The 25,209-nt window shown below is 47.2% G+C and overlaps 1 protein-coding gene across 1 annotated transcript in view; it reads right to left on the reverse strand.

The window, feature by feature from the left end:
• Positions 1 to 8,480: 8,480 nt before the first annotated feature.
• Positions 8,481 to 25,209, reverse strand: part of ARHGAP23 (Rho GTPase activating protein 23) — a 129,224-nt gene continuing 112,495 nt past the window's right edge. The window contains exons 22-24 of the mRNA XM_084804720.1: positions 24,688 to 24,781; positions 16,064 to 16,095; positions 8,481 to 14,830 (exon numbers count right to left, since the gene is read on the reverse strand). Of these exons, the coding sequence (XP_084660846.1) occupies positions 13,661 to 14,830; positions 16,064 to 16,095; positions 24,688 to 24,781 (1,296 nt within the window). The 3' untranslated portion in view covers positions 8,481 to 13,660. The remainder of the gene's footprint in view (positions 14,831 to 16,063; positions 16,096 to 24,687; positions 24,782 to 25,209) is intronic.

Raw genomic sequence — 25,209 nt, forward strand, 5'->3', positions numbered from 1 at the left:
AAAGTACACCTTTCCCCTGGGCTTCTTCACATGGATCTTTTATCCTACTATTGAGATAGGTTACGCACGGAGGTTTGTGGGCCTTTTAGATGACGTCGTGAACCTCCAGGGCGTTTCCCACACTAAATGACCTTTATTCCATTTGTAAAAAGATGGAAGATAATGAGCTATCAAATTGCAGCATTTGGGTTCCGCTTGTGTTCCCTCGGTGAAAAAGGAAAATCCGCAATAAGAGCCGCCAGAGCACAGCGCCATCTAGCGGCTGTATAATGAAACATAAGGAAGACTCAGATGAGGGGGGAAAGGAGGGGGAAAGGGGAGGAAGGAAGCCCATGTAAAGGGAGGCTGTTGTGATGGTGAATTCAAAATAGAAGCAGAAAGCCCCTTTTTAAATGCGGGATTTTAGGCTGGAGCAGAGATGCTCCCAGTCTCTGACCTCAGCAGCTGTGATTAACCCTGGCAAACCATGTTTTTGACACCACCCATCTGCTCTTGGGGTCCATTGGACACCTTTAACGTCCTAGCTAGGGATGTCAGAGAATTCTGCCACGGATCTCGGTGAGGCCGAATGCCAGTGCATTCAGCCCCCCGAAATCTGTGGCGGAACGGCCTGCCACCCCCCCGCCAATCCCACCGGGATGAGACTTACCTGGGGTGGATGTTCCGGGTGGCAGCGGCTCCTGCAGCTGCTTCGGTGGCGGCGGCGTCAGCAGCTGGTCTTCCCATCAGCTGCCATGACCGCCATTTGCAGTCTGGTCATTTGGGTTTTTTTTTTTTTTTTTTACAGAGGCGTGATAGGGTACGTAAAGACTTACGTAGCCTATCACATCCCGGTTTAAAAAAAAAATGGCGTACGCAAATGGCGGTGGCTACGGCCACCATCATTTGTGTTCCTTATTTTTCACCATCTTAGTCTATGTAAATATTTACGTAGACTATTACGGCAAATCAAAAAGGGACGCAAATAGCACCCACTACGCTATTTGCGTTCCCCTTTATTTTTGCCATAATAGTCTACGTAAATATTTACGTAGACTAAGACGGTGAAAAATAAGGAACGCAAATGGTGGCGGCTGTAGCCGCCGCCATTGCATACGCCATATTTTTTTTTTACCCAGAAGCCACTGCGGCCAGAAATCCGGCTGTGGATGGCCCTGGCCTGGCCGGCTGCTCCGTGGAGCCACCGCGGAGCAGAGCCGGCCATTGAGGATTCCGGGGGGGAGGACTGGATCGCCTCCCCCCCCATCGAGAATTCCGGGAGGAGGGACGGAATGCCTCCCCCCCCCCATGAACAGAATCCGCGAAAAGGTAAGTCACTTTCGTACATCCCTAGTCCTAGCTGGAAATAAAGTTAATGATTGGTTTCAAAATGACTCCAATTTAATTGATGCATAGTAAATAATGGAAGGGGTCCAATGTACCTCAGTAGCCCAGTAAGGTTTTCCCCCCAGCCACCCCAAACAGCATTACAAGTAAGATAACAGTATTGCAAGTTTGCACTATTACTGTGTTAACTCCTGTGTCAAAATAAATCTAATTTGGAACAGAATTAACAGAATTAATGGGGTATGCTGGGACTTGTAGTCCAACATGTCTGGACTGTGCCAGGTTGGGGAGGCTGCCCTAGGGTAAAATTTGCTGTTGGAGTCCAAGGGACCCTTACAATACTTTCTAATTGCCCTTTATTTTTTATATTTTGTTCTTGTACACAAAGAGATGTACACAAAAATACTTGCAAAACCAGGGAAAAAATCTACTCCAGTGCTCTTGAAAGTGGTATAAACTCAAAACATGGAATTTATGATACAGGCAAAACACTGATTTATTTTCCCTACTCTAGTTTGAGAAGTTGCGGGGGGGGGGGGGCGGGAATGGACCCTAGGCTTTTTGGGTTAGTGAGCATATTTGGAATTTTTAGTCTGTGTGTCATGGGTGCTCTCACAAAATGGCTACCATGCAGTGCATGGTCAGTCACAAAACACCTATTTCCCAGAAGACAAACTGGTTAAATGAAAAAAAAAGGTAACTTGCCCAAGAACCAGTGTACACAGCAGAGGTAGGGTCTGACTACAAAACTACTCTTCTGAACCCACCCAGAGTTCTCTGCTCCTACATCTATGTCACAGAAGGCAAACAAGGCAGAGATGGCTGTGACCCCCAAATATGGCAAGTGCTTCATATGGCTAATGGCCTTTCCTAGCTGGGCAAAATGTTTTTGCCTAGCAAGCATCCTTAACGTGCATTCTGCAGAAGTGTAGTTGAACACCACCACACAGAATCATTAATGTGTTGTTGCACATATGCAGAACACAGAGATCGGTGGGGCGCTTAGGATCAATACTGCATGGTGAGTCATGGCCTAGCAGTGTCTCAAGTGTCTACAATGCTCTATTTCCCTTTTTCCAGAAGCAGAGATTTCAAGAGGAGGGCAGAAAGCGCTATACGCATCAAACAGAATAGGGAAGCAAGATGAGAAGGTGGCAGGACAGGCATAGTTTAGAGACCGCCAATGGCTGATGTCTGCCTTAGAGAGGTAGAAACAGGGTTCCTTATACTAGATAATGTCTTTTAAATACGTATGGAATAACTACTGCCTTCTATTTCTACAGACATTAAAACCTAGTTAACATAAACAGTGGATAAAGTGGTAAAACTCCCTGAACTAAATTGCTTCAGACTGCAGTTCACATGACAGAATGCTCATTCATATGAAAAACAAAAAAGGAACAAACCCACAGGACCTTGCACATAGAAAAAGAAGAAGCGTTCTAGCCTAGCTTTTGCTCCCCATGACTAATTTTTTAGGTGCATGGATTGTTTTCTCCCCATGGGGAGTGTTTAGTCATGTAGTCCCCATTCCCTGCCATCCCACACACGTGCCTGCAGTCTGAAGTGGGGTAGCCCTGAACGGGTTTTTTTCACCTCACCTATATATATGTATGTATATGTATATGTATATATATACATACATACACACACACTAGTCCTAAAATGCATTAAAAACCCTAACGAACACCTATCCGTGGACTAATAGTGGCAAACACCCACCCTGACAGTGAGTACCAAAGGATAGCTAAATACATGTTATGCTAAAGAGTATCTACTTCACCCTGTGATGATCTTGAGAATGCACATTGCTGAAGTTAACACAGCACACAGAAGGCATGCATAAGTCTCAGAGAATGGCAGGATGGAGGCAGAAAGTATAAGCCAGTTTCTCTACAACCTAAAAAGTATTTTCTTTTAACCTTCACATACCTCAGATATGCACCTCTTTTCCCCATGGTGGCACACACAAGCTGGTTACAAAATAAAATAATGTTTAAAACTCAAACGTCCTTATGCTGTGGGGCAGTGAGACAGCTCATGTTGTCTTGCTTCCAACAGGTAAGGCGGGACCCATAGCTCGGTGGTAAAGCGCATGCCTTGTATAGAGGAGGGCCCAGGTTCAATCTCTGGCATTGCCGCTTCAAAGTGTCTCGGGTGGCAAATCAGGGAAAGACTTTGGAAAGCTGTTGTCTGGCAGAGTAGGCGATACTGTGCTAGATGGGCCAGGGGTCTGACCCAGGGTAAGGTGACTTACAATCCAAATAGAGGCACTTCGAACGTACACCGTGCATGCTTGCTATTTGTACATGTTATAATAATTAAGTCTGTGCTAAAATATTAAATGTGTTAGTTCGAGATTCTGGCTTCCCTTTCCCAGCCTGCTCTAATTCAGAGCTTTTGGGGCAGTGTTTTTCAAACTGTTCTGGAGAACCATGTGGTTCCTTGGAAGCTGCAAGGACAAGGACGAGATCAGCAGTAGTGGACAAGCTTCACGGAAAGACAACCTGCCCCGCATGCTGCTGCTCTCTTCCTGCAATGCACAGCCATAGCTGGATGCATCCTAGGGTATATTTAGTTCGCACAGGATGATAATAACGCCCAGTAGGAGAAGCCAGCGCAGCGCTTCCTGCAAACTGACTGTGCACCCTAAAATATGCTCTCAGAATCCCTTGCAACATGTAGGGATTCCATGGTAGGCGTAGCGAGTTGATATGGGAAGTATTCCCTCAAGGTCGAAAGCAGAAGATGGAACCTTCCCTGCCACTTTGCATTTTGCCTGCAACACATAGAGGCAACCACGGAATGCTGACGTTGCTACTTGGCTCATCTGTAGATGCGAAAAGGGAAGAGAGAATGCTGGTTCTCTGTATTATTTTGTGGCTTAGGCCTTGTTCTCCACATTTTTTTTTTTTTAATCTACCTCAGGTCATTTGACAAGCCCACATTACAAAAGTATGTTTTTTCACCCTTGCCAGACAAACCAGAGCACCTGATGCTGCAGCATTGCTGAAGTATAGTTGGCATGGTCTTGATCACAAATTTGGATGGGAGATCACTGGGAGCCCCATGTAAGAGTAATACACAGGTCTTGTTCAAACATCTTGGTTAAACTTTCCTTAGCCCACAAATCATGGTTTTCTACTGTGAAGTAAGAGGTTACAGGCATGCTGCATAAAAACAGTGCCCAATGGAATGCAGGCAGCCACATGGAGACCCCCTAAAGGATGCTGCATGGGCACGTGACACAAGGTGAAGTGATAGTCTTTGGGTGACATTAAGAGTGGTCTCGTGGGAGATCTGCGATGGGGCCTCATCCAGCAGGATGGTCTGCTATGCAAGCTCCATTGAACTGAAGTGGTCTATGCAAGAGCTGCCCCTGTTCATTTCAACAAGCCCTGTGCAGGTGAATATTGTGCTGGATTTTGTCCTATATTGATTAAATGTAGGTTTTCCACCTTGTGAGTGAAAAACCGTCTCCAGTTGGCGTGGCCTTGCACATACCTTACAAGGTTGCTTGACACATGTAGCTTTACATGCAGAAGCAATCATTTTCATAAATTCAAAGACCAAAAAACTGCACGACCACAAGGGACGAACAGGTATTCTCAGCAACAATTGCTAAAACAGCCTTAGAAAAGAAGTCATTGGCGAGACAGTGGTCTCATAAACCATTCCGTTTTAGGTCCTTCCACTTTCCTTCTCTAAAACACATTTGTCCTTTTAAGTGTCTGTTGTTGCACATGGGGGGGGGGTGCGAGAGAGAGTGTGTCACTATCATGGCATCATCCAACTGCTGTGTGAGCAACAGAGAGTTCATTTGAGAATATCTATCTATCTATATCTATCTATATATATATATATAGATGGATATAGATATATATATATAATCTCCCACATTTTATTCTAACTTTTTTATTTTAAAAAGTGTTTTTTTAAGTTTCAAGATGTAAGTTACAAAGCACCAAGCTATGCATGTATTGGGGGGGGGGGTGTTGGGGCAGGGAGCGATCACCACTGCATGCCATGAGCCTCGCTTTACTTGTTTGGATGTTGTTTTAAGAAAAGTTTTAAAAAATTAAAAAGTTTTTTTTAGAAAAATTGGAGAGAGAAAGAGAGAGGGAGAGAGAGCGAGCAAAAAACAAACCACCCTTTAGGCACTGTGTAGGGAGGACTGATAATATTGTGGGTCTCTTTCGCATGGATTTTATTGTGAACTGTTTAAGGGAAACAAAAACAACAAACAACTATATAAATGACACCACACCAAAACTGGTTATAAAAACAATAGTTCTGAAAAATCTGTAACTTTTGTAAATCTTTCTGCTGCTTTCTGTAGGTAGAGTTCTATGTATAAATTCTATGGATGCCCATGTTTTCTTCTGTGACAAATGTGATCATTGTTCGTCAAAAATTCCAAATGAAGGTTGCTTTTTTTCTTTAATTTTCCCCTCTTTTTTGTTTCCTATCAGAGTGTCTGACTTTAATAAAATACTCTCCCCCCCGCCCCGCCCGCCCCAGCCCCATCTGTGACACTTCTTTTCTTCAGGCTTTGTTTCACATTCACACTGTTCCTTTAAAAGCAAACAAACAGAACTCCATTATGTTCCTTGGTGTTTGCAGGGTGATATGTGTATTCCAGGATGTCCTGCAACCATCGAATTCAGCACTTGGGGCAAGAACTAGGGTGGCCATGGGACCCACTTTACAGAAGGCAATCCTCTATTTGAAGGACTCCAGTCCAAGTCCAATTTAAAGATAGAAAACCAAAAGCAGGGAGAGGAGAGGCCTTGAAGTTGTTCACCAACAATTAGCATCTAAACAGTGGACTTAACAGGCAGGCGCGTGGGTCACGGGGTGGGTTTCCCAATTATGGTGAGATGCTATTTCTATTTAAATGTCAATTAGCATATGCAATTTTATGCAAATTTGCATCCTCTTTTTACTTCATTTGGTGACGCATTTCCTCTTTTGGGGCAATGCATAAAGTGGCCACCCTAGCAAGAACTCGGGGCAGAATCAGATGTTATATTCACCAATGTGCGGTCCCCATCCTGTGTTTGCCACAGTAACGGGAATTTGGGGGAAATAATATGGATTCTGTTATAAAGGGAAAGCAGTATGTTTAAGCCCCCTCTCCCAGCCCCGGCAAATGCCAGGAGACTGTTTTCTACCCAACCAGCTCACTTCCCATTTTGGAACCTAGCTAGGAGAGAGTGAGGTGTAACTGCAGCGGAGACTCAGTGGGTGGGGAAAGAGTGAAGCATTTCCTATGATGATAATTCTCCCCAGCAAGCGCCCTTTGGCATTATAAGGGAAATCCTGGGATGGGATGCACACAGCAATTAGTTCTGCCATCAGCATTCTTAAAAAATAAGCAAATTTCTACACCATATGGTTGCAAAAGGAATATTTTAAGTATGTGGGTGATGGCTGATGACACCTCTGAAACCACAAAAGGAGGTTTTCAGTGGATCAACATGTGGAATTTCAGTGCCTGGTAGAACTTCTTTGACATTTCATGCAAGTAGCAGGAGCCAAATACATCATGCAGTGTGCAGTTTGTCTTATTTGCATAATTTAAAAGTTTTGAGTTACCTTGCCAAGTTTACTTTTCGTTTATTGCAGTGAAGTATGAGCAAGAGAGCTCCACTCTAGATAAGGGCTGGGCAGCTTCCATAGGCTGGGGGCTGTATGAGCTGCTCAGAACCCACTGGGGGGGGGGCACACCCCTGCTGCTGCAGTTCAGTAGTAGGGTGGAAAAACAGCAATTTTGCTTTAACACAAGGTGTGCAGGAAGTATGTGCCTCGTCAGGAAGCAAAATTGGGCTTCTAGTGGGGTTAGGATTTTGCTTCCAAACAAGGGGTGTGTTTCCACCAGCAATTTACTCCAACCTGGCTGCATGTGGAGGTCACGTGGTTTATGTGACATCGTCATCCAGCAGGCATCCCAGAGTTTGTTGCGGAAAAATTGGTTCTTCCGAGACCGATTAGAGTCTGACTTTTGCTCTTCACTTCAACTTGGTTACAGTCCTGTTGGGGTGTGTTCCATCACCCACACTTGCATCGGTATCATAATCCTGCTCATTGGGGTGTGTTGCTCACCTGCCCGTGACCTCACTGACCCAACCCTTTCCCTCCCTGTTTTCTGGAAGTTTCAACACCATTTTGGAGCAGGATGCCAAGGGACCAACCTAAAAAAACACACATTGAAAATAAGCGCTAGATTACTAGAGCATATAAATGTGCTGTATCGCGGGTAAGCAGTTGCTGCCATTACAGCCTGAAAATCAGATTTATCTCGGGTCACTTCCCCAGAACGACACATCCATGGCTAATCTTCCTTTGTGTCCTTCGGTCCTATTTTGCAAGCTTCGTAGTTCAGCTTTCATATTACGCGCTAAGGTGCTATCTCATTGCACAGATCTTCCATCACTATGCATACCCTCGTGTCAGTATCTCGCTATCTCGAAATAGCACTAACATGCATTTGCGCTTTTGCGCGATAGCACATTAGTTCAGGGGAACCTGCTGACTCCTTTGTAGTCAATGAAGCTTGTTGCTGAAAATGCACTATCATGCATTTGCGCTATTGAACGATAGCTCATTTATTGCTAATGCAGTAGCGCGGTATTTAGAGGGAAAGGGGGAAAATGGGCAGAATGGAGCTTTAGTCCAAGAAGTTACTCAGAAGTAACTCCTGTTATGGTCAATGAGGCTTGTTCCCAAAATTGCCATTAAGGGGAGTAGAGCCTGGAGGGGGGGAGCCTCTCTTATTGGTTGAGCAGCCCCTGCCAGTCTGATGATGTTCACTTCCAATCCCCCCACACCACCTGGAAGTATGCATCTGTCAGCGACTTATAATGGTGCAGTGCAGTCCTTCGTGGAGCCCTGCCGATTCCATGAACACTCTGGTATTCCTTCGTTTGCTTTACCCTTCCGTTGTTGTGGAAACACAGCCAAGGTGCATACTTGGGGGGGGGCAAGGGGGGCATGCAGCCCATGGGCTGTGTTTGGCATAAGATTGTGCCCTGTGGAAAGCATCTGTTCATGTAGAATTGTAGGGAGCCAAGTGAATTCTTTCTACCTGGAAAGAAATACACTTTCAAAAATCATGGTGTGTATAAAGAATGAGAGGTTATGTTTTAAAGAAGCAAACAAGTGTGTTCTCTGAATAAGCCAGTTTATTTCCAATATATATATAAGTGTAGTTCCGAGGCTATTTTCAAAGCAAAGTTTGGGTTTCCTTAGTTATTTTGTTTGACCATATATATATGTCTGACATTGTACAACACAGTCAAGGTGGGAAGAGGGACAAACCATGCAGGCAGAAAGTTTTTGTTTTGTTTTTAAAAAAATCAACACTGCTGTATAACTTCAGTCTTTAAAAGGAGCAAAACAAAAAAAGTCTTTAAAAAATCCTTATAAACTTTTATCATATGTTACACATTTAGAGGCTATTTACAAAATAAAGTGAAAAATAAAACTTTACAGCAAATATTTGCATAAAAGGATAAGAAAAAATGCATAACAGAATAGCAAATAGTTTAGTTTTGCTCAGTTTTAAATTCCACACCTCCACCTACCCACACACCCGTTTTCAAGGCCTCAATGGAATGGCTGCAAGATGTGTGTACTAGAAAGTGTGGGGTGTGGACCATAGCACGTTTCTTGCTAATTTGACTAGCACAAATTATAGGCAATTTTTAGACGTTTTACATTTTTGGTGTTTTGTATTCAAACATTTGTTTGATGTCCCCAGTAGCATAAACAGAGTTTGCATCCACTTTGTCCTTTTGGGGATTTGCCTTATGAAAAAAAAAACCCTTTATTCAAACCCTGTTTAATCATGAATGTATGAACACCGGAGGGCTCATGGGAGACGCCTTCCCTATTCCTAACTTCAAGTGTCAGCCATCCATCTGAGAAACCTCAGGACTACGGAAGCTTTCACATTTCACAGAAGTTTTCCTCAGGCAGAAATGCTCATGAAGGGGCCTGATGTGTTTTTGAAGTTTGAAAGCTTGCATATACTTTTTGCCTGTTAAGTGATATTATTTTATACTCTTTGCGTTTACTAGCCTTTGAGGCCTACACTTTAACCACTGCCGTTCCAGGATGACACAGCGATAGGAGGGTGAAATCTCCTCTCGTGACAGACAAGCAGTGTCTCCCAGCTCTTGTACAGAGAATTCTGATTTTCCAATCAGTCCACCCTGTACAGGAGAGGAAAACAACGAATGTACGAATTCCAGTAGGATTCCAATTCCAAATGGAAGCCTACCACTCTTGACATATATCACTTAGGCTTGCAGTCTAATTCTTCCTAAAATAGAACTTGGGGCAAAATTTGGGATTTCACTTTGGTGGGATGAATCTCCTGAATTTGGTGGGGAGGGTGTAGTAGAATCTGTATGTCTACTGCTAGATTACAGCCACTCTCTTTTGTGCTACAGTACGTGTGAACAATAATAGTAGACAACCTCCAGGTGTCCTTGGACTATGTCATCTATACAGTTGCTACATATGCAGTGTAACTTATTTGGGAAGTATATAACGTTAAAGACAACAGGTCTGGAAGAAACACAGAACTAACTGGGATCCAACAGGCCAGATGTTCGAGTCCTGTTGTCAGCATAAACAGCAGAATTCATGGTGGGATTCCACTGGGTTTTGTTTTGCACATCTCTAGAATCACTGCGAATTCTCAGAAGTAATGACGAGGCTGGTTATGAAGGTACACGATAATGTAAAGCACTTTGAACACTTGAAAGCTCAACATAAATGTTTACCGTTATTATTATGCCTTGACTGCCAAGCCATCCGTGCTGCGGGTCTCTCACTCCCCACTTACGTACAGCCCTTCCAGGTCAGGTTCATCACGCACGTTTGATCTTGATGAGTCGCAGCCGTACCACTGACGTGTGTAGGATTCTGCAATGGCTCATTCACATATGCAAGCAACCACCGCGATTCTGCATTTGTTAAACTATGAGCATGTATGAATGAGCTAGCTGACACTTAAAGGTACATTTGAAAACACGTGGGCAGTGCCTAATGGCCAGTGAGGTGGAGTGGCTGGTGTTCAACATAAGACTGGGGAGACCAGAGTTCAAATCCCAACAAGCTTGCTGAGTAACACTGGACCAGTTCCTGGTTTGGTTCGGACAATCTTCTTTCCTTCACCTCTCTCTTTGTGGCTTTGGCTTATTATCCTGGTTTGCTCACGGACATTAAGCCAGAGTTCCCCAGTTTGGATGCCATGTGGAGGTCTTGCTTAATCTAAGCCAGGAATGAAGTGCTGCAGCCAGCACGTGATGCTTGTTCCTGGTTTATAAACCATGGTTCATTTAGCCTGGAAAGATAGTCTGAACCGGGACACTATCTCTCAGCCTAATCTACCTCACAGGAATATTGCAAGAAAAAGAGTGGACCACATACACCCTGAGCTCATCAGAGGAAGAGTGGGATACACATTTAATAGAGGGCTTCGGGGTCCTTCACTTGGCCTTACTTCTGACATATGACAGTAGTAGGAATGTAGCTGCCAGCAGTGATGATATTAACAAAGTGGCTTTGGAGAGGGAAATTTCACCTCGAAGGTGGTGTTTCCCTGCCATTAATGCATCCTCAGGCAGCGAAAGTCAGTATTTGTCACACTATACCTATTACATTTGAATCCTGCCCTTTCTTCAAGGAGCTCGATGTGGCAGCTTGGCATCCCAACAGCTCTGTGAAGAGCCATTTGCTGAGAGCCACCCCTGAACTTCATAATTAGGCAAAGATTTGGACGCTGGTTTCCTGGAAAATTACTGAAATTGCTCAAATGTGGTTAATGATTGATATGACCAGATGGGTTTGCTTTTAGAAGAAAAGCTCACCATGTGGGAGCAACAGCGAAAAGATTATCATGTCACTTCTTCCAAAGTGATGACATTTCTGCAAAGAGGTGGAATAGCAACTCATACACGCCATACAGTGTTCACATGTTAAAAAGTATCTCCCATATTTATTCGCTACAAGAGTCTCCCGTTTTTCTCATCTGCCTTTATAAACACATCAGATTCTATAAAGACAAGAGGTGGGAACATTTTACACCCACAAGATGAAAACAAACCTAAGAGGTCCTGAATTTTGGGTAGCAAGTGTGAGAGCTCTATACCCTGATCTGCATGATAGAAACATGTGGCCCCTTGGTTTACTTCTGTCCAACACACCAAGTAAATCAAGAAGGAGAAGACACTGTTAAAAACAAACGTCGCACCAGCAAGTATTTTTCTTTTCTGTGAGACGGCGTTTTGGAGGACAACTGCATAGCACGAGATGGTATGATTCAACTTTTCAGCCATTGCTGGAACAAAGGCCGAAATGGAATCCTGACAAATGTTACTGTGGGAATCTTCAAAGCTAAGTTAAGAAATTTCTAAGACTCTGTTACGGCACGAGGCAGTGGAGAGAAGGAATCACATATAGCTTCACCACTGCGTCCTGCCATTCCCCTGCTTCCCCCAACCATACATCACACAGTGCCCACGCTCACCCCATGCCTCTGCACTGCAGACTGGGTTAGCGGGTTGCATGTGGGTGGCACAGTCTACGTGGAAAGGAGGGACATTAGCACAAGAAACCTTACACTTGTTGGATCGCCTTTGGCAGTGAGGGGTAGTTCATCCTACACACTCTCTTTAGCAACAAAAGTTACAGGGAGGTATTACACAGCTGAATTCCCATTTGCATTACAACCCTATTCTGTACTCCAGACACCCGCATCCCTGAACTGTACACAGAACACAGGGGGGACTTTGCTGATCAATTCGTGAAGCTACTTCTGGCCAGTACAAAGTCCTACAAGAGAATTGCGGGGAGAGCGCTATTCTGATAGCTAGACATTTTCCCTCCAAGTTCTGAGCAGCTGAACACAAAGTTTAAAAAAGGTTCACAAATGCTTAGGGAGGCAGACTGCATACTCTAACATACTGCAGTCAACTGGAAACCCTTAGATGGGAAGGGCAGAAAAGAGGGGTGTAACCCCAGAGATGCACCCAGCTTTTACGTAAGTTGTATTTTTATTTTGGCCAAGAGCATTTGAAAAATAGCATCTTAGAGGAATAGCCATGTTAGCCTGTCACAGCAAAAACAAAGAGTTTTGTGGCACTTTAAAAGCTAGAAGGTTGATTGTGGCATTAGCTTTCATTGGCCAGAGTTTTTGCCTCAATAAATTGGTTAGAGTCTAACATGCCACAGGACTCCTTGTGGTTTTTGAAAAAGGGGATACGACATCACTTGGATAAGAGGAGAACGGCAATGCCTTTTAAGCATGGTAAAGGCCATGTGCCTCTGAAAGGACCATTACAGCTCTGTAGTTTCAGTTTCTCATGTGGGGTGGTCACCGTGGGCAACTTCAGATGCATGGGTGGCGTCCCCGACATGCCTACAAGACCCAAGTCCACGTGGGAAGAGGATTTAGCCCTCTTCGTAGGAACCTTGCGAAGACGGAGCCAAGGTAGGTGGGGAAAGGCACAAAGGGGCAGCATGTGCTCTATGGGGATCCATTCAAGGCCCTGCAGTATCAACACCTCTGGCTGCCTTTTGGATATTAGTGAGAGGAGAGGGGGGAAGGAGTCCCCCACCACAGAAAGGTGGATGCGGAAGCAGAAGGGTGTGGAACCGGGACCCGGTGAGCAATGCAGTTTTGGCAGTGGCCAAATGGAGAACATGAGGTTGCATCAGTGAGCGCCTCTGATCCAGCTTCCCCAACACCGGGCCCGCCCACGGTTAAACACAGATGAGGCGAAGTGGCCTGATGGAAGCAAGGCGGAGACGGGCATTAAGGGACTCGTGCTGAAAAACTGGGAGCAACCCTGGCATCAGCTCCTTGCTGCCCTCTTCAAAAACGCGTCCTGAAATTCACCTGCAGACCAGCCCTCTGAACCGGGAAGGGGGCTGGTCACCGAGGTACCCTCCCCGTGTCAAAACCCAGCTAAGACCTCCCTCAGGGCTGGCTGAACAGCCCTCTCCATGTTGCACTCAAGCCAGCTTCCTTTTCTCCAGCTGCCACCCTGGGGGGAGGAGGGGGAATAAATAAACTCAACAGTCACAAAATAGGGGTGTCATTAAATTAAGACCAGGGGGAAGGGGATCCGAAAGTGAGTCTGGGGCGGGGAGGGGGAGACTCTTGCCCCATGGATCGTTGAGGTATCAAAGAAGGCAAGGCGAGACCAGTAGCGGGAGCTCAAGTGTGGGTGGGGGGGGGCTGCATCTACAGCTGCCCCCCTCTGTTCTCGGTCAAGGCTGCTTCTCGGCCATTCTAGCAAGTGCTTCCACAGCAGGCTACCTAGAGACACTGGTGGAAGCGCAAGGAGGCTGTTCGGCGGGGAGCCGAGCGCCCCTCGGAGCTGCCCTTGCGGTGCTGCTGGTGCTCGCCACTGCCCTGCTGGCCAGGAGCGGCCACGTTCCCCGCCGCGGAGGACGGCCGCGTTTTGGTCGACTCCAGGCTGCTGAGTCCAGAGTCCTTGTTGTCCCTCAGGGGGTCCCGGCTCGCAGAGTTGAGCGGGCAGGCCTCAGCCGCTCCTGAGACGTGCTGCTCCTTCCACTCGTTGTAGTTGAGGTCCTTGAGGCCGCCCGGCACCACCACAGTGTGGCGCCGCCAGCTGTTCTTCTTGCGCCGCGTCTCTGGCGAGTGCGGCTGGCGCAGGCGCACAGCCAGCATGTCGTCGGCTGAGCCGCGGAGGCGCAGGCGCAGCTGCTCCGCAAGGGAAGGCCGGGCGGGGACCTCCGTGGGCTGCAGCGATTCCTGGCTGCCCGGCGAGCTGGTGCTCGGCACCTCCGTGCTGCTCTTGGAGGAGGAGGCCTCGCTGTTGCGCCGGGGCCGCGAGAGCTTGCGGCGCGCCAGGGTGTCGCACTGCATGAGGCGGTGAGAGCTGAAGGACGCTCGGCTGTGGGGGGCTTTGTCAGGCGCAGCTGCACCGCCACCCCCTGCCATCCCAGCTCCCTCTGGGAGCACCCCAGCCTGCCCTGGTGCAAAGCCGTTCTCGGTGTCCGTCTCCATGTGGCTAAATTCACTCCGCTCATCATCCGCCTCTTCCCCGCGGCTCTCCGCCACCGACTGCACCTCAGAGCACAGGCTGCGGTCAATGGTGGACAGGGTGGAGTAACCCGACACGATGGAGCGGGCGTCTGGGGCCGGTTCGGGGCTTCCCCGGGGTGCCACCTCCTTCCCGTCTTCCAACTCCGCTTCCAATTTGAGAGGGCACGGCGGACCACTCTGCACACCAAGCGCCGGACCTCTGCTGCTGCTGCTCCCAAGCCCCTCGGCCTCTCTTCCTCCCTCCTCCTCCGCTCCCTCGTCTCTCTTGGCCACTGACTCGTGCTCGGAGTCGTCGTCTGTGCTGCTCCCGAAACGCTTGGCCTCTCTCCGCTTCTTTCTCTTGCGGTTCACAGCTGAGATGAAGGAGATGGCGAGCATCTCCTTGTGGCAGTGATCCTTCCGTGAGCCCCATGAAGCCTGGAGCAGAGGAGGAAGCACAGGAGAGGGAGGGTTATGCATGGGAGGGGGTGGAGACACAGCGGAAGTGTTCTGTAACTCCGGCCTCGTTGAAACGACTGGTTACCCCCGGGGTGAATCAGCCCTTAACTCGCTGATCTGCCCAAAGGGCAAAACAGAGAGTACCACACTCAAAATCATTCCTGCAGACCCCAGACCCCCATGAGTGCATTCCTTGCTCAAAGTGGGGCGAATGGAGGGCTTTCTCCTCCTTTTGAAAGCCAGCTTGCAGGCGCAAAGCTGGTTCTAGCCTTGGGATCCTCAACGCGTTGCCTGTGGGCACCACATCACTCACAGATACCTCCCCGGCCCATCCTGGCTTTAAAATGTTCTTAAAACTTTTTTAAAATTTAAAACACAAAATCACTTGGAGGCTGGGCATGCTGCAAAGCAAAGTGCCAGCCTCCGGGGCCATTTCTAGAAAATAAAAAATGGGAGGATGGCTGCAGGCCAGCACTTCAGTGTGAGGCATGCCCAGTCGCCCAGAAAAGAGAAACGAGGACGGGAACGGGAATCCGTGGGTGGTGGGGGCTGCGGGGGGGGGGTAGAGCTGGGGCGGGGAGGTGAAAGGAGAGGAGTGCAGGTGCCAGCTTTTCACTTTAATTGCCAGCATGCAGCTCCTATTTGGTTTGAGACCCTCAAACCAAATGCATGGGATACTGGGGGGCGGGCGCTTTAACCCTTTGCCCTTGCTGTGGTCCTGATCCGGACTATCCCCCACCACATCCCACCCCGTGATGGCAATCTGCATTGCAGAAGAGAGATTCCTTTGAAGGAATGAACCCTCTTTTTTGCAATGGAAAATGCAGGGGCAGGGCCACTGTACTGCAGCAGGGAACAAAGGGTAAAAGCCCCCTCCCCCTCACTAGTGTCCCAGTCCAGATTGGGGACTCTGTCCTGGCAACCTTAATAAGAGATCCCATCGAAACAAATGGGGCCTCTTAATGCAATGCAAAATGCAAGTGTGAGGGCCCCAATCCGGATTCTAGTGCCAGGGGTGGGGGGAGTAAGGAGGCTTAAGCCCTCTCCCCCACCCCCCGCAACTGGGTGGTGAGGGACTGCAAGTGCCAGAAAAGCGCAAACGGTTTCTCTCTGACCTTAGGGAGGAAGCGTTTGAGAAATCCTGTGCTACGCTGCCCTTGCCCTGTGCCCAACCTCTCCCAAAGGGCGGGGAAGACACGGAGGGGCCCTTACCTTCGACTTAGCTGAGCCACTGTTGGTCGAATCTGCAAGGGTGAATAGACAAACAGAGAAGAGGAGAGCCTCAGTTAGGGATGGGTTGCGTGGCTGCCACCGCAGGCAGACAGTTGGCCTAGCGAGTCCCTGGCAGCTTTTGCGTGACGTGCCAAGGCGTGTCATACTCCTGAGCTAGAACTGCAGAGCCAAGCTGGAGGGAGCAGCCCAGAAAAAGAAGGGGAGGCTCAGCGTGTGTTCCCATGCTGCCTTCTCCCTTCTGATCGTGCAGGCAAGGCAAAGGAGATAGAGGTGTCGTGAGGACTTCAGATCTACTAAAAGGGGGCTGATTTTGTCCCCTCCCCAAAAATCTGGATCATGATTTCATCTCACATGACAGAAACTTAATTTGCTCCTTCTTTTCTTGTTCTTCCTGACAACCTAAGGAGAAGCACCCAAACCAGAGGTTCCATTGAGAGAGGGGTGTTTGTGTGTGTTAAACTGTGTAACTTGTCCTGAAACTATTCATTAAATCATATCCCTAAACTATGTGGAATCAATGCCCCCTTGTCAGCCATAAGAACTTCATCAGGAATACCCAGCTGGCTCCTTTTACCCAGCCAGACAATTGTCCCAGCACAGAGAGCAATCAGGGACTCACAGTCTGCGCACCTCCCTTTGGCAATCCCACTACTATCAGGCAGAATCCAACTGAAACACAGGTGAGAGCCTGTGTGAGGGCTATTCCACGGCAGGGAGGTTAGCAAGCAAGTCTTTCTTCTCCACCTCCATTGCATCAGTGCAGTGCCATCCAGTAGAATTATTTCGGGTGTCCAAGGGGCTATTACATCATGCTCCCCAGGGTGGTGAGGAGGAACCATCTGAAGCCTGCCGTGACAAGTTTGCAAAACACTTTGCTGATAAAATCACTTGTATCCACTTCGACTTGGAGAGATGTTGGACAGATGCAACTGTCCGTCCAATGTTGATGGATGAGTTTGTTTGTTTTGCCCGAGGATGTGGGACAAATTGCTTGGAGGGTTTTGGCTGACCACCTGCTCCTTAGACCCATGCCCATCCTGGCTTATGAGCTGCCAGAAGGGGTGATTATAAATGCCTCCTTGAAAGAGGGCCATGTTCTACCTTCTCTAAAGGATGCTGTGCTTAGACTTTTACTGGAAAAGCCTCCATTAACTCCCACCATCCTTGAGAATTATTGGCCAGTCTCTAAGCCCCCTTTTTGGAGTAAGGTCCTGGAGTGGGTGGTGGCATCACAACTCCAGGTTTTTTTTTGGATGAAACGGATTATCTGGGTCCTTTTCTGTATGGTTCAGGCCTAGTATGGGGACATAAAGAACCTTGGTTGCCTAGGAGGATGACCTACACTGGGAGCTACACAAGAGGAGTGTGCCCTTGGTGTTTTGGCTGGACCTCTCAGTGGCATTTGATACCATCAGTCATGGTATCCTTCTGGGATGCTTGGCAGGTGTAGACCTTGGAGGGACTGCACTGTGGTGGTTCTGGTCCGATTTGGCTCAGCATTCCCGGAAGGTGATCTTGGGGAAAGACTGTTCTCCCCCTTGGCCTTGGTTCCCCCATGCTATAACATCTACATGAAGCCACTGGATGAGGTCATCCAGAGCTCTGGGGTTGGGTCTCATCAATATGCTGATGATACCCAGCTCTATCTCTATTATTCAACTGATGCCAAGGAGGCTGTGGAAGTCCTGAACTGTTACCTGGGTGTAGTGAGGGACTGGATGTGGGTGAATAAATGGAAGCTTAATCCAGAGAAGACAGAGGTCCTGGCTGGTCAGCAGACAGGCCAATCCTGGATTGGGAATTCAGCCTTCTTTAGATGGGGTTGCGCGGCCTCTGAAGGATCATGTATGCAGCTTAGGGGTGCTCTTTGATCCAGTGCTGCTCCTGGGCGGTCAGATGGTGACGGCGGCCAGAGGTGCCTTTGTCCAGCTTCAGCTGGTGCACCAGTTGTGTCCTGTCCTGGGGAAGATGGATCGGGACACAGGGGCCCACGCCTTAATCACCACACTTTGCATGGGGATGCCGTTGAAAAGTGTTTGGAAACTACAGGTCATGCAAAACACAGTGACCAGACTTTTGTCTGGTGTGTGTTTTGTACACCATGACATAACACCAATCTTGAAATAGCATCACGGGCTTCCTATTTGTTTCTGAGCCCAATTCAAGGTGTGAGTTCTCACCTATAAAGCCATAAGTAGCTTGGGGCCAGAATACTGGAGAGACCGCCCATGTTCTTCATCTGAGACCCTGTAATGTTCCACCTCCTGGAGAGGAGAGGTGAGGTGAGGTTGGTGGGGACTTGAGACAGGGCCTTCTGTGTAGCAGCACCCCAGTCCTGTAACTCCCTTCCCAGGAAGGTTAGGTTGATTCCTTCGTTGTTGGCCTTTAGATGGCTGGTAAAAACTATGCTATTCCACCAAGCTTTTACTGATTAATGCTGCTCTTTGATTTTAGAAGGTTCCTGTTGTAATGCAATGTATTTCATCAGCTTTGTTTGGAATGGTCGCACTTTATTGTTTTTATGGACTTGTTGTAAATCACCTTGAGCACTCATTGCAATATATTAAACAAGCAACCTGCACTTTGGAGCCTGCCCATAACTATTTACAGTTTTGTTCCCAACGAGATTTGCAAAGTTGCTTGCATCCCCTGGAAGTGACCATGGAAGGCTGCCCCCAATTTGAGAATTGAAATGAATATTAGTTATTACAAATACAGGGGCTCTTTCGACAGACATTTAACTAAGGTCATCCCTTTTCTCAACTGATTAGCACAGATGTGTCATTCATTGGGAAGAATAGTTTTAAAATGAACTGGCTGAATCAAGCAATATATGTAGATTGCAGCTCTGAGCAAAATGCAAAGAATACTTTTGGCCCATACACAAAAGAAGATCGAAGTGTTTACAAATAATTGTGTGTGTGTGTTTGGGGGGTGGGGTTCCTTCGCATTAAACAGTTCAAAGGAACATCCCTCCAAGTGTCCACAAACATACCATCCTGGGCCACAAGACATGGTTGGAACTTAATAAATAAAACTCACTGCATTTCATGTTTCCAGAAGTCAATAAAATTAGCTCACTGGTGGATGACCAAACAAAGGGAAAAAGGAAAGCCAGGAACAGAGAACACATCAAGCACCCCAGGACACATACAGTACCCTGAATGAATGAAAAGGCAGGGCCTTGGTAGCAGTGACACCTTCTGACCCCCGGCACATCTGCTCATGTGACAACAACAATGCTACCAGGAAGGTTAGTGGAACAAAACCAGTGGAATTTAGTGACAGACTTGCAGAAAGACAGTGCAACTGAAGAAAGGGTGAATGCAATGGAACATCTTATCTGTTCAACATCTAACTTATGGGAACCACCACTGCCTACCCATGGAAAGGTGGTCTACAGACCCCTGAACAATATAGCAGCAAAGCACAGTGCCCCAAATGAACCATAAAGGGGCATCTAATTCCAGAAAGGAGTATGCCAGATGTAAGAGGGGCAAGACGTAAGGCAGATTTGGGTGACCCACCAAAAGCAAACGTGGCTCAACAGTCAGGCATGGAGGCCCTGCATGGGCCCGATGAGCTGCCCACTTGTTGCTGCCCGCCTGTGACTGCGAACCCAGACAGATTGTCAAGCTCCGAGCAGGCCACTGTATGTGCCTGGTGGGCTGAATTTGTCTTGATGGGTGATAAGCTGTGCAGGCCTCCTATGGAGTCAATAGGACTCCTATGGACTATCCACACAAAGACGTTTGTGAGGGGCTGCGAGGGGTTGTAGAGTCCATGAAAACATGTCCCCCATCTTCTAGAGCATGGGTGGGCAGAAGGTAGATCTCCAGACGTTTTGGACTTTAGTTCCCAGAAGCCCCTGTCTGGAATGCTGGGAGTTAAAATCCAAGATCTGGAGATCTACTTTCTCCCCATCTCTGCTCTACAGCAACAGTTGTTAAACAGTGGCCAGTTGGCCACTAATGGTCAGCAGTGTGTTTTCAGATCCTGTCTCCCCACCCCCTACAACATGACTATGTGAAAAATATGAAAAGAAAACCCTGGTGTTCCCAAAGCAAATTGTGATGCACACCGAATTCTCTTACTCAGATATATTGAATGGGCTGGCTGAAGAGGAAAGGGAGGTACTACCAGGTTTAAATCAGCTCTGAATAGTAGCTTCTGAAATGATAGGAGTCTTAGGGAGCAATCCTATGGCCGCTAGACAGTGGCTAGACGGCCATAGGATATGTTGTTTTCTGGGAACCAACCTCGGAGCCTGTTGGTCCCCCCATTTCTGCACTGCTTCGAAGGCAGTGTGGAAGAGCCTCACCCTCCGTGCTCCCAAGAAGAGTGTGGAGTGGCCAAAAAGGGGTGTGTCGGGGGGGCATTCTGGGGCGGGGACAGAGGAAATGTCTGTACGACACATCCAATGTGTCATACAGCAGCCTCCCTGCCCGCTCAGCCCTCCACAGCTAGACAGCCAAAATCAGCTGTCTAGCAGAAAATGCAGGGTGGCTGAAGCATGGAGGGAACGATCCCCTCCGTGCTTCTCCTGCCCTGCATTGGATAGGTGGTCACCTTCGAGTTCGGAGGCGGCTGCCTATCTGAATAGGATTGGGCCCTTAGTGACTCAGAGCATTGTGCTATTTCTTTACACTGCTTGTTCAGTACAGTTGCATTGGAGTGTAGAAGAGACTGTGATTTAATTCAGAAACTGTTCAAGCAGCAGTGCTAAAACAGCAAAGCGGCTTAGACAGAGATAGCCTCATTTCAGTGATCCGTGTTCTGGTAACCTCCCATTTGGATTACTGCAACGCACTGTAGGTGGAGCTGCCTTTGAAAATGGTCCAGAAACATCAGTTACTCCAAAACAGGACTGTGAGTCTGTTAAATCGGACTGGACAATTTGATCACATCACTCCGAGGCATTGTCATCCACACCAGCTTGCAGTCCATTTCCATGCTCAATTCAAATGCTGGTTTTGACTTTTAAAGCTCTTAATGCAGTCTTCCCTAACCAGGTGCCCTCCAGATGTCTTGGACTACAACTCCCATAAGTCCCAGCGAGAAGGGACATGCTAGCTGGGAATTATGGGTGTTGCAGTCCAACATATCTGGAGGGCACCAGGTTGGGGAAGGCTGCGTTAAGAGCTCGGGGACCAGTTTACCTGAAGGAATGCCTCTTGGCACAAGTACCTGCACAGACCTTGAGATATAAGTGTGTGTATTAAAAAAAAAAACTCTTCAATGATTTAAAATGTTGCCGTTGAGAGTTTGAAGTTGTTCTTATTTTCTGCTTCTGGAATCTGATGCTGCATCATATACGCTTGTTCTTGTAGTTTATAACTGTATTTTGATTATTATTGTAAGCCGCTCAAAAGAACGTAGTTACTGGGTGGCCTATGAATACTGTTCATAAATACATACATCAATGAATTAAAAAAAATGGCGGCCCACAAGAACAAGCAAACCAGAATAGCAGCCAGCAATACAACGAAGGGATAAGAGTCAGTGCTTTGAGGATTATGTCCTAGAGGGGTCCACACCTCGCATCCCACATCACCATTGGCACAGCTGGGACTGGGGGTCACATCCAGAGACCCCCATGATGGGGGCTCCCCAAATGACCAGCCAGAGAGCAGCAAATGATAGGGCAGTGGGAAACAGGCCCAATGTCTGCACCTAGGCCAGCATGGGTATACTGGGGCTTACTTCTTATTTTAAAAACATTTCATAGTCAGGGGGCAGCCGGCCTTGTACATGGTTACAGATGCTCATTTTAACTTTAAAAATAGATTATCCTTTCTACAACAAAAGGTGTGCATTCCAAAGTCAATGTACTTGGTATTAGGGCAGCATAAACAAACTACATTTTATTCCTGTAGTCATGATGGTGTTAGGATTTCAGCGAGTTCAAAATGTGAAACTGCAAATGCTCAGAGCCTTCCTGTTTATCTGGATTTTGTTTTTTGTTTTTTGCCCTAACATTTCAGTAAAAACACTTGTAAAATATGGAATTGCAGAGGGCGGGGTGGGGTGGGGGATAAGAGAAATGTTCGCTGTGCATGCTTCACAAGTGAAGTAATATACACATGGCCATCTAACCCACCCCAGTAAGACCATTAAGTTGAGCATCTAGAAGTACCTCGCTGCTCACAGCACACAGCCATGAACACAGAGGAGAGCAAGAGGGGAGAGTTTTACAACAAGCTCAGAGAAAGAGACTGGTTCCTGTGCCTCGGTTAAGTTGTTACAACATTCAGGGAGCCATGCCAAAGAGAACTGCCAGCAGATGTGGCACAGGTGTTTTGTAGGTAGTAAAATCCATGTCGTGGCAACACAGGCCTGCTCACATGCTGCTCAAGTTTTAACAAGGTCAAAAGCCAGGCCAGACGTAGCCAGCAAAGAGAAAGCAGCAGTTGGAAACCACAAGGAATGGGCCAGGCATTAACATTTACCTTTCATATATGTAGAGGAAGGGGGTACAGTACAGTACAGTAGCCTCCCCCACCCCTGCCCCACACACAAACATACACAAAATTGGCCACAGCAACGTCAGCACTATAAAACCAATGGACAATATAATGGATGGCCCCGGCCAAAGCCTGCCCCCTGCCTCCCACGCCCACATGGAATTAGTGGCTGGCAAGGACAAGAGAGAGGACAGGCAGAAAAGCCAGTGGGGGGAAGACATTTTTCAGGCCCAGGCAGCAGCACCAAATTTGGGGGATAGAAACTTTTGTTTGCCTGGTGGGAAATCACAATTATTTTAATTTGGGGCAAAAACAACAACTATGTAGGCTTTCAAGTCACACAGAACTATTCAGGCAGAAAAGAAAGACAGCGCTCAGGCTCTAACATTACACTGGTCAAACACAGACAGTATGTGCAAGTGTTTTGTTTTATTTGCATGTATCGCTGGAACCTAGTCAAAAACAATTTAGCAGAACAGCACTAGACAATGTTTATATTTGATACTGTGATTTTTATTTTATATTGCTCACTGTAGACCCACTCTTATACGGATCTACTTAGAGGAAGGCCCCACTGAGTTCAATGGGACTTACTCCCAAGTAAGTGAGTAGTGGATTGCAGCATTAGGCTACAATCATAAGCATACATACGTAGAAGTAAATGCCACTGAAATTAGTAGTTCTTCATTCCAAGTAAGCTTGACTTAGCCTGCGAATGTTTTAATTATTGTTTTATTAATGTATTTTAATAGAGAAGTGATAGAAATTATTTTAAAAGGAAAGGTAAAATTAGAACATTTTTTAGTATTTCTAAGGTTCCGTGATGAGATAAATATCCAATTGATAAAAGAATACACAACCAAACAACCTGTAACAATGAGATCATTGGACATGCTGTTTGATGGTTACATACTGTTGTCAAAGATAAGAATCAACTACGTTTCCATTCTGCCCAAGGAAAAGTTCTGTCTTAACTCAAAAAGCTTCTCATTTGTTTTGTTTTTAGTGGATTTGGGCACCATGATTGCCACAGTTCAATGTCCATAACTGCCTTTAATTTAACTTTTCCAGGGATCGACTTTAAGAAGCAGGTCACATGCCTATGAAGGTGTAAAGCAGCCATGTAAAGCAGCCATAGTTTCTGTTCCTAATTTTTAACAGAAAGGAGGTCAACTGGAGGGCAAAACCAACCCCCAGTGTTCTCATGGCAAAGGCCATAGCTGCTGCTGGTCAGCGTGGAAAGACCAGTAAGGAACTCCCCCACCTCTCTGCTTGCCTCCGTCTCTCGTAATCACCCAATGAATTAGTGCATGAACACCAGAGCACAACCACACCGTACCAGCTCTAGAGCTCCGGCAGATCCACTGGAGGAGGAAGGAAGAGGGGGAGGAGAAGAACAGGAGGAGGAGGAAGATGAGGAGAGAGGAGGAAGAAAGAAGACAGCAAAAAAGTTAAGGAAGTCCATCAATGGCAGAGAGAGAAAAAACACACACGCTTAAACAAACCACACCTCCCCGTCAATATTAGGAACAACAAGTGGTGCGCAGGGGAAGTACCCCCTTCCAGTGCCAGAAAGCAGCTTCCTCTGCTAGCAAGTTAAAGGGCACTTAATTTGCTTTTTTTAGGGCTGTGCTATTAAATTGGAAAGTGGAGGGAATGGTGGGGACGAGGAGCACTATCTTGCTAACAATGCAACCAAGCAGAGCTCCAGAGTGCACCAGGGCATGTGGCAAGGACTCATTCTTGGTGGCTGTCGCACAACCATGGGACTCTCTTCCACTGGGGAATGGGCCGAGGCTGAGCATGTTTCAGAAGCAGGCAGAGCGTCTCTGCTGAAGTCTTTGGCATAGAGCGGTTGATGATTCGAACATCAGGGGTGGGAGGATGGGCAGGTCAGCTACATGGAAAGGCTAAGAGATGTTAGCGCTAGGGCTGTGGGCATTAGATCTGAGAGGGGGAAGCAGAGCATGAGGGGAGGAGTGACTCTTTGTTTTTAACAATGGAATAACTAAGGGGGAGAACTCTGGCAGAGCGACAATGCCACAAAATACCAATCAGAACTTGGCACTCTGGCCACTACATGGCCATTCACTAATCCCTGGTGCCTCCCACCCAGTCCAAGCCTTCCTGTCCACTCACCTGAAGTATCTCCCGGAGCAGCTGTCCTCCCAATGTTGGGCAGAAGGTACTCAATATTTGGCACTGACTGGGTCTCCTGCTCATCTACGGGGGTCTGTGAAATGGACACATTGGTAGTTAGGAGGAAAAAGTTCAAGCTGGCTGCCAGATGTGCAATGCTCCCTGGATGCCTCTTTCTGTTCAGCCCACTCTCTTTGAAGTGGGTTCAGGTTCACCCCAGAAGGCTCAATATTCCAGGATAGGAAACCTAGGAAATCCCCACGCATCTCTATTCCTTCCTTCCTTCCTTCCTTCCTTCCTTCCTTCCTTCCTTCCCAGATGAATATTACGGAGAAATACGGGGATGGCAGAAAAGAAGAACTGCTCCCTATAAATTTCCTTGCTTCCCCACACTCCTCATACCATAACCTTCCATAAAAGAGTAAAGGTGAAAGTAACCAAGAGGCCATGCTGTCTAGCCCTGGGCCTAGGAGGCAAGACTGGCCACTCATCAGCCCTTTAGATCAAGGCTTCCTAATCTAG

The sequence above is a fragment of the Heloderma suspectum genome, chromosome 6 (assembly GCF_057233095.1).
Source record: "Heloderma suspectum isolate Gila_16-S chromosome 6, 16-S_ref, whole genome shotgun sequence".
In the NCBI taxonomy this organism is placed as follows: domain Eukaryota; kingdom Metazoa; phylum Chordata; class Lepidosauria; order Squamata; family Helodermatidae; genus Heloderma; species Heloderma suspectum.